Source organism: Nansenia antarctica (genome assembly GCF_963989245.1).
Source record: "Nansenia antarctica genome assembly, chromosome: 7".
NCBI classification, from domain to species: Eukaryota; Metazoa; Chordata; class Actinopteri; order Argentiniformes; family Microstomatidae; genus Nansenia; species Nansenia antarctica.
In genome coordinates, this window is record NC_137677.1 from 53,041,320 (window position 1) to 53,059,230 (window position 17,911).

Consider the following 17,911-nt stretch of genomic DNA (forward strand, 5'->3'; position numbering starts at 1 on the left):
TAGATACCCAGCCTTCTCACTGAACCTTGTGAGTGGGTTCTGCCATCTCCTTGAACTCACCAGTAATTGCTTTGGTATTTTTAGTTTTCCAGCAAAGGGTAATTAAAACAAATAGAGGAGATAGCAGAGACCTCTCCGAGCTCTTTGGGGTAAGTGGGGAGAGGTATGGCGAGGTCACACACTGCTATGTTTTCAATTAGACACCTTGGCCCTGATGAGGCTTTTATCATAGGAAGGCTGGTGTCGTTTCAGTTATAGGCTTGCTTGGTATTCTTCAATCGCACACATACCGTACTGAGAATGAAACTTCTGTTTCTATGCCATTATCACATTGATAACAGATTGAAGACCTCACCTGGGACGCGTATACAAAACAGGTGGTGAAAAAGGCACAGTAGCACCTCTTTCACCTCAGACGGTTAAAAAAGTTTGGCAATGTGTCGAAGACCCTGCAGGCCTTCTACAGAGGCACTAACAAGAGTATATTGACCGGATGCATCACTGCCTGGTATGGCAACTGCACTGCCCTCAATTGCAAAGCTCTACAGAGGGTGGTACGGCTTCCCTCCATCTAGGATATATACGACAAACGGTGTGTCAGCAAAGCCCAGATGATCATCAAAGACCCCAGCCATTCCAACCACAGCCTGTTCGAACCGATGCCATCCAAAAGACAAGGCCTCTTCCGGAGCCTCAGGCCCAAGACTCAGAGGCTAACAAAAAGCTATGAACAAGCCCACTGTAGACAATTGACTATCTTCCCCTAGCTCACCCCATGTACATGGACTACAGTAACCCTAAGCTCAAGCCACTTTACTACTGTGAAGTCTCTATTATCACTAGTCGCACCACTAGTGTAACCTGTCTTGTCTTACTGTACTGCCACCTTATCTTGTACTATGCCTTTTTTTCTTGGTCATTTATGTCCTGTACTACTGACACTTTTTTATCTTGAATAATAAAGTAATACATTTAATTATTATGCCCTTATTATGTCTTGTGCTGCAATGCAATGTCAGGGTCCGAAGTCTAAAAATGTTACTCTGTTACACTTGTGTAATGTGACGTAACAGTAAACTTAAAACATGAGTATCTGATTAATACTTGAACACACTAACAGCAATTGCTCAACAAAAGGAAAATCACATTTACTTAAATAAAAAGTGCAACTTTATTCTTGTCCATAGATATATTTTTAAATTACATGTTAAACATTAGAATCAGAAACATGTATAACTAAAATGTCTATATCATGTCACATAGTAATAAATATACTTCATTTATAATCAGATGATCAGGAATAAAAAAAAATACATACATTATTTAATTTCACAGGGTCAAGAGTCTTAGCTACTGTAACTCACAACCAAGAGACTTGAGCTAATCTCTGTGGGTGACTGACAAACTGCATATTCACATTTTCACATGTCCCTAACTTACTGCTACCAAAGAGGAGTCATTTCCATGACGATAGCCCTTGAAAAGAAGATAGTACATTCTGCTCTCGTTTTATCAATGAGTCCAGTACCAGCTGTCCGTTGGTTCTAATACGAGCCCTTAATGCTAAGCACTGCACTGCTGGAGTCTCTGTAGAGGCCGAGTCAGGTCAGGAGGCTTGGTCTCCACTGTAGAGTAGGTAGATAGACAGGAAGCTGAGCAGACAAACCATAACCAGACCAATGAGGACCTGCTGGAGCCACAGACACATGTCCAGCTTCTGCTCCAGACGGACATTGCAGGCCATCACACGCATCAGCTGGAGAGGAGAGGGTTGGTTACTTTATCTCACTAGACTTTATTTACTTTGCACAGTTTGCACAGATAACGTTTATTCGATATTGTAAATTGTTTTGGAAACATTTACCAAAAACGTCTTCTTAATGATAACTCCATAAATGTTATGGTGAAGAGAATATCTTACACTCTAAAAAGCAAAAATATCTCTATTGGTTAATATATGTGACAGAAATAGGTATTCTAGTGGATGGAGTATTTCTACTCCAATCAGAGCTCACCATTGTATGGAGGTCCTGATGACCATTAGTTCCTCCTTCCACGGGGCTGTCCCCCATATGACTCAGGGTGGGCTTACTGCTCTCCAGGACGTGACAGCGTAATCTACAGGAAGGAAACATTCACACGAAAGAGGGGGCCGGTCTTAGATGGGGGAGGGGCTTATCAGCTTGCTAGTTCACCATAAAGCTGCTAAATCAAATATGGTCTAACGTATATATGCCATTTAGCTGACACTTTTATCCAAAGCGACTTACATTGCAGTGAGCGCATACATTTACAGTATATATGGTCCCAACGGGAACCTATTGCTATAAACCCGGTAGACATCTTCAAGGCTCTCCTTTTACCATTCTCTGACTGTGACAGCTGTTTGATCCTGTGACCTTGCCATGAGGCTTAGACCCCTGTTAAGCCCAATATGGCTTGAATTTCACACCCATTAATCAACATGCTATTATGTACCTGTGCTCCATGATCTTGTTTTTGGGCACTTCTTTCCAGAACTGACTGAGCTCTGGTGATCCAGCACCAGCATTCTGCTCCATCTCAGCCGCCATGACCAGGAAGCGGTCCTGCAGAGACGCCTGATAGCCTGCACAAACACAGCCCGTGTGCTTGTTATTACACCATTAACACTTTCTTGTTCATCAGATATATTGTTGTGATCTGGGGGCAGGTCTTTTTGTAGATTAAAAAAAGGTTAACCTGCTAAAATAAAAGAGGAATAAATCGATAGAATAACAATTGTAGCCCCGCGGTGGTGTAGCGGTCTAAGCACTGGCCACTAGTGCAAGCTGCCCACCGGGGACTGGGATCGAATCCCGGTCTCGCCAGACCCGGATATGGCCGGGGCTCACAGGGAGCGGCATATTGAGCGGCCGCTCCCAAGGGGGGTATAGGACTATTTCCGGACAAGGATCCGTCGCGCAACAGCGCCCCCGGGGTGCCGGAATAACGGTGCTGGGCTCGAGGAGCCAGTCAGCTAGTCTGCCTGGCGATCTCCTCTGGGGCTGCCGGCCACGGGGTCGTGCGGCGGATCCTACGCAATAGGCAGGGGATAATTGGATGCTAGGTTGGGTTCAATTGGATACCAAATTGGGTGAAAAAGGGATAAAAAAATTCTGAAAAAAAAAAAAGAAAAAAAAGAATAACAATTGTAAAAGAATCCGAAATAGAGGCAAAAGAGCTGACTGAAACACAGAGAGGCCTTAACTACAGAGCTGAGTGAACAAGACATAAGCGATAGATGACAGTTCCCACGAACAGAATTAATGAACTCAAACACCAGAGAGAGGGAAAACCTCACACATAAGCCATGACTGACATTTCGATGCTTGAAGGCCAGTAAAAACGCCTTATCAGCCAAGTCCCTGCATCGCAACTCCATGTTGGCTTCAAAAGCAACAGGAAGTTGACCTTTGGGGTTTTAGCCAGCCAGGAGAAACACTAAACACGACAGAGGAGAGAGCTTCCAAGAGCTTCTTTATTTACTCTTCTTCTCTTAGATTTCTGAAGACTCCGTTTACGGGAGATAAGAGATTATTATTTTATCACTCTTAAAATATGTATGTCAGAAAAACGAAAGCTGCACTTTGTCAGCACTTTGAGAAGTTAATAGACTGGACCTTTTAATCATTCTGTAAAGTTCTGCTGTACATTTGGAAACATCTGAGAAGTAGATAAGAGTAGAGAGTGCAAAGATAAGTGCAGTACTCCTACCTCCATGTAAGGACACAACTATATCCATCGAAGCACCTGGTTCACAGCTGGTGTTACTGGGCTTCACTCTGTACTTCTCAGGTGCTGTCGTCCGTACCTGTGGACACACAATAGAGTCAGCTTGTATGGAGATGACACATACAGGATTGACTTCTTTCAGACCATTGTGTTCTTCACACTCTCACGCACACGTACGTGCACATGCATGCATGCACACACACACACACACACACACACACACACACACACACGCGCACACGCACACGCACACGCACACGCACACGCACACACACACACACGCACGCGCACGCACACACCTTGAAGGCCACTTGATTTTTGGTCACATTGTTGAGGATGATGAGACATTTTTTTTCTGCATCTTGGGAGCCAAAGCTCAGCTCTTCTGCTGGACTGTAAGTAAGAGAGAAAAGACACATTTGACACATGGCCATGACACATGGCAGTCGTTAGACAGGCTGAGTGGTGAAAGGACCAACACTAAATTAATGACTAATTTACTTTAACAATTAATTATACACAGTGGCTATTATGGATGTTCAAATACATGAACACCTCTGCTCCCCTCTTTGTGATATCTTAGCTGTATTGATTTGGTTGACTAAGCTTCCTGTACTCAGATGAAGATGTTGCTGGCAGAGAATGATTGTGGTATGATTATCCAGGGACTTGTAACTTCTGCTGTTCCACATCTACGAGAGCAGCTGCTCATTCACTGTCAGCCTCTGCATTCGAAGGAAGGGCAGATTACGTCCATCTGTGCAAGCCTGTGCAATGTTGAGTGATATTTATATTTGAGGCCAATCAGGAGTAGCCGTATACACAGAGATGTGTCAGAGATACTGGAAACACTGAGTGAATCGGTTGTTTTCAAAAAGATGAGAGCCTCACTGAAGTCAACATGTTGTTAGCACATTTTTTCACAGAACGTTTTTGGAGTAAAAATAGCCCCATGACTTTTCTTCAGGCCTTATCCCAGTCACTAATGTGCTCTGTTTCCTTTTGACCCATATGGAAATATCAAGCCCTGGGGCGGCTAGAGCCACCATATCTGAACCCATTTATGGGAAACACTACACCACATTACCGTATTCCTAGGTTTAGGGTGAAAACATCTGTGATTGGGCATCTAAGATGTGAAATCTGGAGCAGAGGAAAACCCATGGCCTGAGAAACTAGCAAACTAGCACTCTGAATCGCTCTCCAACACTCAGTGCACCCCCTCCCCATTTAACCATCTCACAACATCAAATGCCTCAAACTCAGTGGGGGGGTTCAGGGGGATAACATTTAAGAATTCTGCTCCAGTGAACACTTCACACAAGTGTATGGACTGTTACCTTCCAAAAAGTCTCAAGTGGCTGACGGGATCAAAATCCGTTCCTAGTTTTTCTAAAGTCTTTCCTTGCCGGTACATTCTGTGGGCTACGGCTGTAAACACGAATTGTTCTGGCTTCCCTCCCTTTCATGTCCTCTGGTATTCTTCGCCCCAGTGAAGCGTTTGAGGAGTCCAGTGCTCCCTTGAGCCCAGAATAATTCTCCAGACCCCAGGAAGACTAACACATTCTTAAGTTCAAAGTCCCCCCCCCTCCCATTTCGAAGCCTTCTTCGTGGACTAGATCAGGGTCTAACACAGCTCAGAAACATAATTGCATTTAAGGCTCAAATAAATCTGTTTATCACTGTAATACATTGCCTAGAGCTGTAAAAAAAATCTCAGATCAAAGACTCTCTTAAAAAACAGAACTCGGAGGAAATGACTCAGGAAAGGGAGAGAGACCTCATATAACATCTGATTACCCATCCATGGAGCCTGCTGCTTAAGTACCTGGATCCTACCTGAACTCAACAATGGAACCCAACCAAATGAATAATCAAATGCTTTTGCAAATGATTAGGAAGGAGAAAGTATCACAGATCACCTTGATCTCAGAAACCTCCCTTTTGTACCTCTGAACCTCTGATTATTTTGCATGACAATATTCTTTCCACAGCCACACTACTGGAATAACCATTATACATGCATGATGGGAAGTGGTAGTTGCTCCTTGGTGATCATGAGGAGTAACCCTTACTGATCAATGAGTCCCTTATTGATTATCACAGCATAGTATTAATTACTGCACCAAACAGCTTCTCACTCACTGAGCAATCGATTGATTTCTGTCACAAAACCAAGATATTGATATTGGACTTAAGTGTTAACACATTCATCCTCTAACACTTCTAATCCTATGATGATATAATTTGTCCATAGTCGCTGTGTCACTAGCCTTTCTGTTCTATAAGCTTTTAGTAGAGCTGAGAGAAGGATCGATAAGGGGATAGAGATGCTGTTTATACACACTATAGAAGGGCGGAGTGGTGAGTAGGCTGTGTACCTGACGTGCAGTAGAGGACCCCTGAAGGTGGTCAGTGGCTTCCTGACCCCCTTTGTCCGATTGGTCCAGTCTCCTTTATCATTGTCCTCTGCCTTCACAGTCTCCTCCAGGAAGTTCACCTGAAATGACAACAACAAAAGCTTTGTAATATAATAACGTTACATGCGGTCTTTGTAAGATAGGGTTCATTAACACAAATATGTTCACTGCTGGCTATGGCAAAGAAATCTACTGTATGGTACTTTCTTCAGAGAGGATGTGGGGCCCTCATCCGCTGATACAGAAAAGTATGAGGACATGAAACCATCAAGTCATTTCGAAACAATATTAGTCATAATCTATCTTATTGGAAATTATGGGTTTGAAGAGTGAATAGTTCAATCGAGGGAGGGTTTGTATGCAAGTGGTAATTTCACAATTTCAAAATGCTCACAGAAACCCCTATGACAAGTCCTGAACCTTGTTCTCATAACAGTAGGCCTTGTGGGAGCATAGAGCCACAGGATACCCACAAACACATGTCCAGTGGGAACAGTCTCCTGATAATGACCCGTGACACCAGCTCAGAATAGAACAGCATCACCAAACGTCAGCACTTTCAATTCAACAGCCACAAACTTTCTCCCACATCCAGCCCGCCCACAATGCCGTCACAAGACTATAGAACAGCTGATATCATCATTTCATCACAGTATTGACCAACCACAGTTTCCCATGTGTATGTGTGTGTGTGTGTGTGTGTCCACAGCTTGTGTGAGACAGATGGAGAGGGAGCGCAGCAGGATGTGAAAGCTGGAGGAGAGGTCAGTGGGGTCTGCCTGTGATCTGTGTATAAGCACTAATGACTGAGACGGGGAGTGCGTCTTCTGCTGTGATAAGCAAAACACACACACACACACACACACACACACACACACACACACACACACACACACAATAATGACATCAAGAGTCACTTGACTGAGCTGCTTCTGAAATGTATGTTTTTATTCAGTGTGAACCAATTACTGAAAACAAATATTAATGATTAAAGTACCGTAGCCAACATTTGATTTCATTTTTAAATTAAAAACTATAGCATTTCACAGATTAAAAACAGTAGACCTATATTAAAAAAACAATTGCACTTAATTGGATTGCAGTTAAAATCATACAAAATCTATTGTTAATCAAATCGATTTAAACAAATATTCAGATCATTATTCAATTATTCAACCAGAATAATTAGAATCCCTTTAACAGTCCCTTTTACAGTATAGATTAAACAGATTATTGTTTAGCATTATAAAACCAACATGCCCACGCAAAACCCACACAATCACATTTGCAAATTAAATAGGATGAGGAATTCATGAACATTCTTTAAATAAAAAATAAATCATGTTCTTATTTCAGTACAAACTGGAGTGAACACTTTAAGACATTTTGAAATCCATATCCAGAAAGGCATAATACAGGCTATGGCTCTCAGTGCTCTGTCACTGTGTTGAGGCAAGGAGTGAAGACATTGAGGTAGGTCTTGCAAAAGGCTAACAGTTATTTTGAAATACGTTGGTAGAGTGTACATTCATCTCAATGGCATTTGTAAAAGTTAGTTCAAATGTGTTAGTATTAGCGTGGTAAATAATAATAATAAAATAATACATTAGTATTTAGTGCTGGTAGTATGTGTGTCCAATACTGTAATAAACATTGAGTATTGTCCATACTGTAATTTGAAATTAATACTAGTATTAATAGTTAACAATAAAGTATTGCTTTGGATTAAAATAATCTTGGATATATTTACTATATCATGGATGTTGGCAAGTGCTTTCTATGAATACATTCATATTTTAATGTTAACTAAGGTACATGCAGGACACTACACTTGAAAGTTTCAATACTTGTAGGCTAACTGGCACAGGCAAGGTCAATTACAGTACAGGTTTAAATTACAAACCAGGGTTAACTGGCTGAGTATCACTTTCTTTTCTACTCTGAAGATATTGTGGACTATGTATCATATTACATCTGCTATGAAAAACATCTAAATCAATATCAGCCTGAGTAAAATTAGTGCAACTAGGGGATACTTTTAAAAATGTGTGGTCCAGGTACAGCGTGTTTCTTTTTTTTAAAATCAAAAGGCAGAACTCGTCCATGAAGATGATTGGATGGTGAGGGAGGTGTACTCCCAAATCTACATGAACACTTGACCTTTCTGCGTGAAGAAATCTCCAGGACTCAGTGCTTCTTGTGTGGGTGAGATCCTACAATGCCTTAAGACCACCAGCCCTTGTTCCAAAACAGAGAGAAAGGCAATTAGCTTCCTGGAGCGATCAGCTATTAAAGGGATAGTTTTACAAAATCACATATTTGGTTTGTTACCATGTAAGGAGTCTATGGACAAGGGCAGACTCCACATTGTAACTAACAGCTAATTGTTAGCATGTTTAACCAAAACCCAATGCAGGTCTATGGACCCTATGCTAGCATGTTTGAAATGCCGCTCTCAAATCTCTAGGTCATTTAAGTAATTCAGTCTCTTCAGAGAATTTTAGATGATTTGAGGATGACATTCATGCTAACTATAATCAACATCCTAACTTAAATTAAATAATAGACCGCACTGAGCGTGTGTACTTGTGTATCTGTCATGTGTAGTACTGTCTGTTGTTGTCTGTGTTATACAGTGTTGTATGTATATATGTATACTGTACAGTGGTGTGAAAATGAATTTCCCCCTGGGGACAATAAATCAAATCTAATCTAATCTAATCTAACCTAATCTAGGGTCCACTGATTTGCATTGGGTTTTCGTTAAAAATGCTAACAATGATCTGGTTACAATGCCCAGATAAACAGAATCAAAGTGTTGATTGCAGTTTATCCTTGACCATGGACTCATTTTAGAGTACAGAAGCAAAGATGTGATTTTTTTTACAATTTGGTGAACTACCCCTTTAACACACTGTGGGAGCCTTGACGTGTTCAGGTGGGAGGACTCAACTTATTTGGCCATTGCAGAGGAATGTATGTAGACAGGCTCTAAGCATACTGTAGTTACTCTCACTGGCATTTAAATAATGCATTTAAGTCACAGCACACCAAGAGATCAGGGATAGTGCATTAGAGGCTGGTAAGAGGTACTACACACCATGTTGTGTCTGTTAACACACACACACACACGTTAGTTGCAGCCCTAACACACACACACACACACACACACACACACACACACACACACACACACACACACACACACACACACACACACACACACACACACACACACACACACACACACACACACTACTATCCACTCCATCTCACGTGCACGGACGCAAACACACGACCACCTGATTCACAGTTTGTTTGTTTGTTTGTTTTTTCTCCTTGAGGTATTCTTGTAATGGAATAAAGAATAAAGAGTTGTGAGTTGTGTGACTTGAGGTCACTGGGTATTGCTGTACATTCTAGCTAATGGATGACATAACTGAACAGGCTGAACCATACTGTACACTTCCCGTGGGGGTCACACAAGGCAGGCTGACCCACACCATAAAAGTTCATCATGAGTTTGAGGCTAGGCCACAGAGGGTGGGGGGAGGGGAATTAATTAATGCCTGTGTTCTCCAACTAACACCATCATCAGCATGCCTTTAAAAAGATAGCTCAAAAGATAGCACTTTTACCAGTGCCATTTGCATATCTCTAACTTGTAAATAAAAATATGTGGTGCATAACTAATGTGGTATTCATTCACAATGGGGGTTTTGCTGTTTGTGTTTCTTGGTGCTTAAGAGGCTCATAGGAGCAGCTTTGTGTGACGCAATGGCTGCCGAGCCACTTCAGTGTGCTTGGTGGAGTCTCCCGTGACTGTGGCGCAGGTTACCCAAACGGCTTAAAGGCTCAACAGGACTCTGCCAAGACAGAGCGGCACAGTCCCCCCACTGACACTGATAAAGCAAAGAAAACATCTCTTTTCTAGAACACACAGCCACAGTACACTCTGAATCAGAGATCACCTCAGAGCCCCAAGATACATCTCAGATCACTGTCAAGAATATATGCATCAACAAACAGGTACGTGGGACTTGGGACAGGTCTCTTTATATCAGAATCTCCCCCCCCACTCAAGATTTCTCCTTAGATGACACTGCACTTTATCTTAGACACCACTTAAAGGGCCATGTGCAATATTCGAAAACACCACTTGAAGGGATATGTGCAATATATATACAGTACATACCAAATGATGCCATGTCCAGGTGGAAACTGCTGCCAATGTCACTCAATGTTTGCTGCTGTCCTGTTGTTTACTTTGCCTGCTGTATGTTGTAGGTATCGTCTCTGTTGCACTTGAAGCATGAAAGTACAATGCCCAAGACAAGTTTCCCCTCGGGGACATTAAAGTATAATCAATCAATCAGTCAATCAATGACATCCTAAGCGGTTGATGGTGTCTACTCTGCACGGACACGTGAGAGTCAGGAGCTGCAGGGTATCTCTACTGTGATAGGGCCTGCACTGGGCCCCAGCCTCATGCCAGCTCACCAGGACACAATTGCTGAGTACAGCCACTGAAAAACCACATCACCTAACCTCCTACAAGGTCGAAGACAAAACCATAAGCCAGTCAGAACCGAAAGAGTAATCCCACAGGCGCATTCCGGGAATGACTTAAAACCTCCCTTCGCTTGAAGTCATGTATGACAATGTGTGGAGAGGAAAAAACACGAAAAAAATAACACTATTCAGCGAGGAACAGCTTCTCTGACGGACTTGACACACGCTCTCTAGCCTAAGAAAGGCCTCAGAAGATGAGAGAAGCCTAGCGCTCAGCGAGACTGAGGCTGTGATGTGTGGGGACTGGGGGGCAGGATTAAGCTGCAGCGGAGACATTAGGAGTCACCTTGACAGAGACAATGAGCAAGAGCTTAACAGCTGCCAAATCAGGGCATTACTGCTTCTTAATTCTTGCCGTCTCGGTGGAAGGACCGATTACATGCTGTAATCGGAGCCTCAACTTTAAATATGAAACGGTCCACATCAAAGTTAAAAGGAACTAGGCTGAACTTCCTCTTCGACACCTTATATGAAAATAGCGACAGTGTGTTTTATGTTAATGAGAACTAAACGCCTACTACTACCTAAGCTGTTTCCAGCTGTTTCCATGCTGGGTGAATCATTCATTAAATCAATCTCAGCTCATTAGAGATACTTTATTTATTCTGTTGTTAATGAGAATACTCCAGCGGAGAAGTAAAGTATTCAAGCAGATGGGGCGTACCATCCCATGACTGTGACCATGCAATGTGTATGAGGAAGTGTGCTTGTATGTCTATAATATATAGCATGTCTGCTGTTTTCTGTGCTGTACCCACAGTGTCAATGAGAAGAAAGGGAGGAAAGAGTAGGAGTTGGAAACTAAATGGAGAAGTATTTGTACCTTTTTGGGCTTCACAGCGACCTCAGAGCTGAAGCTGGCCTCCAGGGTGTCCTTACAGTCCGACTCCTCCTCTCCTTTGCTCTCGTTGTCGTCTTCGCTGAGGATTGGTCCGTTCTCACTGACGGGACTTTGGAAGTCGTCATCAGGAAGTGGAGGATAGTTGTATTTGAAGGGGTCCTGGAATGAAGCCATAGTAGAATTACTAAAACGTTGAACATCTACTAGCATAATGCAACACTGGCATTGGTAAATCTCATGTTGACATTTCAGTTGGTATTTCATGTCACACAAAAACACTGATGAGGTATCAGGGATGAGAGTTCTTTTTATTGCCAAGTGTATTTGCACATACAGGAAATTGACTTGGTGAGGTTGGTACATAGGACATATAAAACAACATATATAAGCAAAAATAGAAAAAGGGGGCAATATAATTTATTTATAGGCTGTAGATTAGAGTAATGTAAAATTAATATAAATGACACTGTCAGTGTGTGCGTGTATGGGTGTGAGAGTCAGTGTGTGTGTGAGACAGAGGGGGGGGGGGAGTGGAAGCCTATGTGAGAGCCTGTGTGGTAGAGCCTGTGTGAGAGCTAATGCATTTCAACAGTATCACCCCTATGAGTGGATTTAACAGTACTATACCGCACATACCGTTCCACCCATGTGAGGTGGCAGGTACTCTGGGCCAATGTAGGTCTGGATCTCGCTTTTGGATACAAACTTGAGTACGCTGACGGAGTCTGGACCCAACCATGTTTTGACAATCCTCCATGCAGCTGGCAAAGAGAGAAAAGACCCAGCCTCAGATCCAAACAACGGTGATTAGATTATCAGAAAGACATTACTAAATATAGGCACGCTTTAAAAAACAGAATGACTCACCATTCATGATCCATGGCATGTCCACGATGATCATTTTGGCTGAAATGAGCATACATTACATTAAGGAGGTTAAGTCACAGAGAATGGTTTAATTCTAATATATCATAGGCAGCAACACAGGATCATACTGTATGATGCTGTGTATTGTGTTGTAAAGTTTGTTATACATGTATAAACATACAAATAAAGTATGTCAATAGGATGTGTACTGATGACGAAGTAACCTATATGTGTCACATAACTAAATCATTCAATGTACCATGGTGATATGGATGTGCTCCAGATACATTTTCTATGCATTGTTAATGTTTTTACTTTATGTACTACTTACATAGAAACTTTGGGTAATATACTTTGAAGCAATTAATGACATACTTCACAAAGTCCATGTCCTGAAAGAAGAAAGTAAAAAGAGAGAGTGAATGACTCATAAAGTACCGTACATGCAAACTGAAAAGCAGACGTCGACTCTTAAAAGCCGTTTTATGGACTTTCAAATAGGGAAACTGTTTGTTCAGCCGTAGATATTTGCCTCAAGCTGAACATTGACCTAATTCAGAACCATTGACATTTTGTCACAAGTCACTATAAAAAGAGCTGTAGTCAATCAATTTCTGACTTTCAACCACCTTCCTCAACCCAATCATGTGAAATATCATTCTAGGAAAAGATATTATGGCAAAAACACAACTGTGTGAAGTGTGCCCTCTCCATGGAACTCCAAAACTAAGAACTACACTTGCTTAACTCCGAATTGTGTTATTGACTATTCCACAGAATTTGATGTTGCACAATGTTGATGTTTACTTGATCATTGAGTAACTTTGTAGTTGATGCTAGGAGATAGCATAAACTCCATCTCAATGTCAGAAGAGATAACTATCAACACAACAACATCATTTGAAGCAAGTTTTTCCGTCCCTTTGTGCAAATGAGAAAAGAAAGAGTACTCCAAATAATGCTATCAGTGCAACTGTCTGCGACAACAACAGAGGATCAATTATTGCAAGCACACAAAAGACTTAAGATTAAAATCTTCCCCAAAAGTGATTTGAAAAGATCAGTTACTTATAAAGCTCCTTTGTTGTAAATTCCTTTAGATGTAAATGGTCTGACTTATATAGCGCCTTTATCCAAAGCGCTTTACAACGGCCTCTCATTCACCCATTCACACACACATTCACACACCAATGGCGGCAAGCTACCATGCAAGGCGCCGGCCCGCTCACTGGGAGCAATTTGGGGTACAGTGTCTTGCCCAAGGACACTTCGACATGTGGCCAGCCGGGGCTCGAACCGCCGATCTGCCAACCTTGTGATCATTAGGCGGCGACTCTACCTCCTGCGCCACAGCCGCCCCCAAGATGTAGATGTAAAACATGCATCTAAAGATGTAAAACATGCATTACCGTAACTGGTTAATTATCATGAGGTGAACTGGAGAACTATCAATAGAGTAAGACCCCAAGGAGGAGCAGAGCCTGGCTAGGTTCCATGCCCACTGGCAGGCTCATTGCTATGCAGTAGACTCTCTTAGAGACTAAATGAGATAACACTGGCTAGGCCTACGCAAGACCACACTGTAGGCTATTTCTCCAATCTTCCTTAAGATTGATTTCCAAATTGATCTACTAATCCACTCATTTCATATTTAAGTTTCATGGACTTATTTATGCTCTACAGGTCAAACAGCAAGCAATATTAGGATGCTCACTAGGGCTTCAGTGGCATACATTGAAAGCACAGTGGTTTTCAAAATGGAGCCAACATGTTTAATTATGAAGAGGAAATGAAATAAACACAGTCAGTCGGAATTCCAACTTTGCAACCTTCTTGGAAGTCATGCTTTGATATCAATCTGGCACAATAAGGTACTGAATTGTAGGTACCAAAAAAGACTATAAACTAGATACAAGTGTGTACTTACAATATTGCTGAGACCTGATTCAGACATGTCAAACACAACAGTGAGTGGCATCCCTGGTTCTCTCTTGTTATAGCGCTCCAGCCAGAAGGCAACATACTTCTTCTTGTCCATGATCGTTTTTGTATCCTTGACATGTAGCTTGACTTTGAACCAGACTGAAAAGACAGCAAAAACACAGAGATAGCATTGCGTTCAATAACCTCATGTTACTGATGGTAAGGAAATATACAGTTGGAACTTTGCTGACAATCTGCTTCTCCTGTCTTCAACAGGTGAACAGTCTCTGTAAGGGATCATTAAATGTGGTATGTGTAAAACAAAACATACAAAGCTTGTTGCCTTCCTTGTCGTAGCCATGGAGGAAGACTGCACCCGTCTCAAACATCCATTTTGGAATGCTACTTTCAGTGAGGTCTGAAAAACAAAGAAAACTTTGCCTTCAAACTCATTCTAAAACATTAATACTGGAACAAGTATGTACTGGCCAGTAGCAAAGTATTCCTCTCCTTTCAAGACAAACAAAATGGTCAACTCGTTCAAAATATCAAATATCTGACAATTGGAAACAAATTAGCCTCTGTAAACTTACAAATCCAATTTCTGCATGACACAGATTTAACAAACTGAACGTTCTCTGGCTGAAATCACTTGAAATGTAGCCATTTAAAAAACTTTAGAAAATAGAGACAGGATTGTCTCAGGCCTGAATGTGTGGAGATGTGAAGAACAACACACAATAAGTATCCATCCCACTCTGGAACAAAGACCACCACTGATGAATCCTGTCATACATGGCAGTTGGCCTCCATAAATAGGCTGACAATATTGAATGTAGCAGTTCCTGTTTTCCCACACTCAACCATATAAAGATGTAGCCACTAGCCACTAGCCAAGGCCTTTGACCCATATAGTCACTCACAACAACCATATATGGTAGTGAAGTAGTGTATAACAATAAGTAAAGAAAACTACAAACCATTCAAGCCAAATTCCTTTCTCCACTGAAAACTCTCATCCATCATTTTCAAGGCATCATCCACAGCAAAGTGTCGCCACGACAGGTATCCCTCCACCACAGTATCATCTTTCTGTAGCCTGTCCACGTCCCTGGAGTCATACTTGTCTGAATCTGTGGGGGATGAAACAAAACAAATCTCATTTCTGCCAACAGCAATAATCAAACTCCCCCCCCCCCCCCTCATTTTCCCCCTCTAATCAGTCTTAAATCTGATTAAATCAGATTTAGGCTAAACGTCTATAATGTTACAACACCAGTGAGTTCGTTTGTTTATCTCATTCTCAGTTCCACTCACTATGCTCGGAAGCCTGGGGACGAGATTAGTTGTTTTGTAAACTTTCCAGAGGGACTTTGCCCCTGTTTTCCTTCAAGGAAACACATTTTCTTTCAGATAATGATTAAATAAAGCCCATAATAAGGTTACATAACTATAAAAAAAAAAGGCATACATTGACTAAATGTAGGCTTTTGCTAACCTAACTGAACATGAACAAGAGGCCAACATACATTAAATGAGTTCTCAAGCAGATCATCTAGCCTAATCTAATGTCATGCCACTGTCATTGACTGTCAACTCAAATGAACTGTCCCAGTGTTAAAGTCAAGTGATCATACATTGTTTGTTTACCATAACAATATACCAGCCAGGCCAGTGATTAGAAGATGAAGTTATGAAAAAGTCGATCATTATTAATAATGTGATCATCATTTAAGCTATTGACTCATGGCACACACATCCATGACATGAACTAGAGTGCTCCAGTCTGGAGGCAACTGTTGCTAGCCACAGCTATTAGGACAGTACTGTATCTAATGTTCTCCTACTAGTACTAACACTAACGTGAAGCTAGTGTCTGCAGACATTTGATCAGCTAGTGAGGAGTGATTTCAGTCAAACACTAGCTGATCAAATGTCTGCAGACACTAGCTGAAAAACAAGCAGGGCACTGGATGATTGCTGTTGGTTACAGTTGGTACTACTAAGCAGTAGCTAGCTGGCTAACTTACCTTGGACGTACTCATTCATGAACCTCTGTCTTGCCTCCTCTATTTTCTTCTCAGTTTCCTGTTCAAAGAGAGACAAGTCAATAATATGCTGCAGCTTTTTCACAACCAAATTGGACCTTTCTTTCTTGACAAAGTTAAAGGACAAGCCCAGCTAACCTGCTCAGGTTCGAGCTGTCCAACTTCCTCCGCCATGTTCAAGGCTGTCCTACTTACTACTCTCTCTCTCTGAGGCTGTTCAATCAACTAGCTCACTGGCTCGAGGTTGATCCAGGAGAGAGGGATGAATCAGTGCTGATAAGTGAAACTGCTGCCCTTGAGACGCCATTTTGGCTCTGTATGTAAAGTGGCTAGTTTACATACAAGTGACACGTTTTTGAGGTCCAAGCAAAACAATAGAATACAACGTTGCATGCATTCATTGTTTGAATATAACCTTGAAAGAAGTGTAATTGTATTTGTCACCTTATCTTAATATGTGAACGAGAGAAGACTTGAGAGAATACTTATAAACAAGAAGTAGCTAGCTGGCTAGCTAATTTTACCCATAATGCACGTTTTCGGACATCATTTTGCGACACTCGATTTCAGTCACCGGGTTCGCCGGATGGTTTGGCGGCTCATAGATAATACATACATTGTAGATATCTATGACCTTATATATATCTATATATATCTATATATCTTATATATCTATATCTATATATATATAGACCTTATATATAGATATCTAGCTCCTTGACCGTCAGCGAACTCCGCTCTTCGCCCCCCCCGGTTGCAAGGTGAGGAGTATCCATTGAACCATTCTGCCAGCGCAGTGTTTTGACTTGTGTGTGTACAGCATGTGATGTCCGGCGATATCAACACTTTTGAGTACACGCGGTAACGACATGTTAGATTTAGCTTATGGTGCAGCAGGTAAGACCCAATATTTGACTTTTTAAAAAAAACAAGTTATATATTTAAACCGGTTACAAAGATTTGTGTATGCAGAGTATTCTGCAAGATAACTCGGTGGATCTGTGCTAGCCGGCCGGGTGCTCCGAAGTGTGCTTACAATCAGGGTATCCGCGGTGTCTTGAAAAGTATTAAAAGTTGATCAATCCATTTTGGGAAAATCAAGACCCTTAATAAGTATTAAAAAGTCTTATCACGATTTTATGAGGTCTTGAATTAGACTCTGTCCAAAGAGTTTGAGTCCTAAAAACGTTTAGTAAAAGTTCGTGAATGTATTAGTTTTATTTAAAAAAACAAAGATGAACCGGAAATTGTGTTGTATGATAGTGGTCTAGTCTATTGCAAACTAAAACTGTCACTGATGTCAACGGTTACAGCTCGAAGTGGCGGTGAGGTCTGGAAAAATATTGACACGGTCTTTAAAAAGTCTTAGAAAGGTATTGAAATTAACCTCAAGATTCCTGCATATACCCTGACAATGCTGTGCCACAGTTTTTCAGGTAAAGCTGAAGGAAGGATGAACACGGGGAGACAGTTGCTGCGCCGCTGCT

General features: G+C 41.6%; 1 protein-coding gene across 1 annotated transcript; it reads right to left on the reverse strand.

Annotated features, from left to right (window-relative positions):
* Positions 1–1,169: 1,169 nt before the first annotated feature.
* mospd2 (motile sperm domain containing 2) lies at positions 1,170–16,644 on the reverse strand. The gene is made up of 15 exons (XM_080535551.1): positions 16,563–16,644; positions 16,407–16,464; positions 15,357–15,509; positions 14,708–14,794; positions 14,381–14,535; positions 12,785–12,845; positions 12,454–12,492; positions 12,223–12,347; positions 11,569–11,745; positions 6,135–6,253; positions 4,053–4,146; positions 3,736–3,832; positions 2,479–2,608; positions 2,016–2,118; positions 1,170–1,756 (listed from the first exon to the last, which is right to left on the reverse strand). Exons 1-15 carry the CDS (start codon positions 16,596–16,598, stop codon positions 1,607–1,609), a joined length of 1,584 nt encoding a protein of 527 aa, XP_080391677.1. The 5' UTR covers positions 16,599–16,644; the 3' UTR covers positions 1,170–1,606.
* Between the last annotated feature and the right edge of the window lie 1,267 nt (positions 16,645–17,911).

What these genes read in the sequence shown, in the direction of transcription:
- mospd2 (XM_080535551.1), bottom strand. Translation starts at nt 16,598, where the DNA reads ATGGCGGAGGAAGTTGGACAGCTCGAACCTGAGCAG. An exon ending in TCGCTGTGAAGCCCAAAAAG is followed by an intron (nt 6,254 to 11,568) that starts GTACAAATACTT and finishes TTGTCATTTCAG; the next exon opens with GTGAACTTCCTGGAGGAGAC. An exon ending in AGTTGTGTCCTTACATGGAG is followed by an intron (nt 2,609 to 3,735) that starts GTAGGAGTACTG and finishes GTGTTTGTGCAG; the next exon opens with GCTATCAGGCGTCTCTGCAG.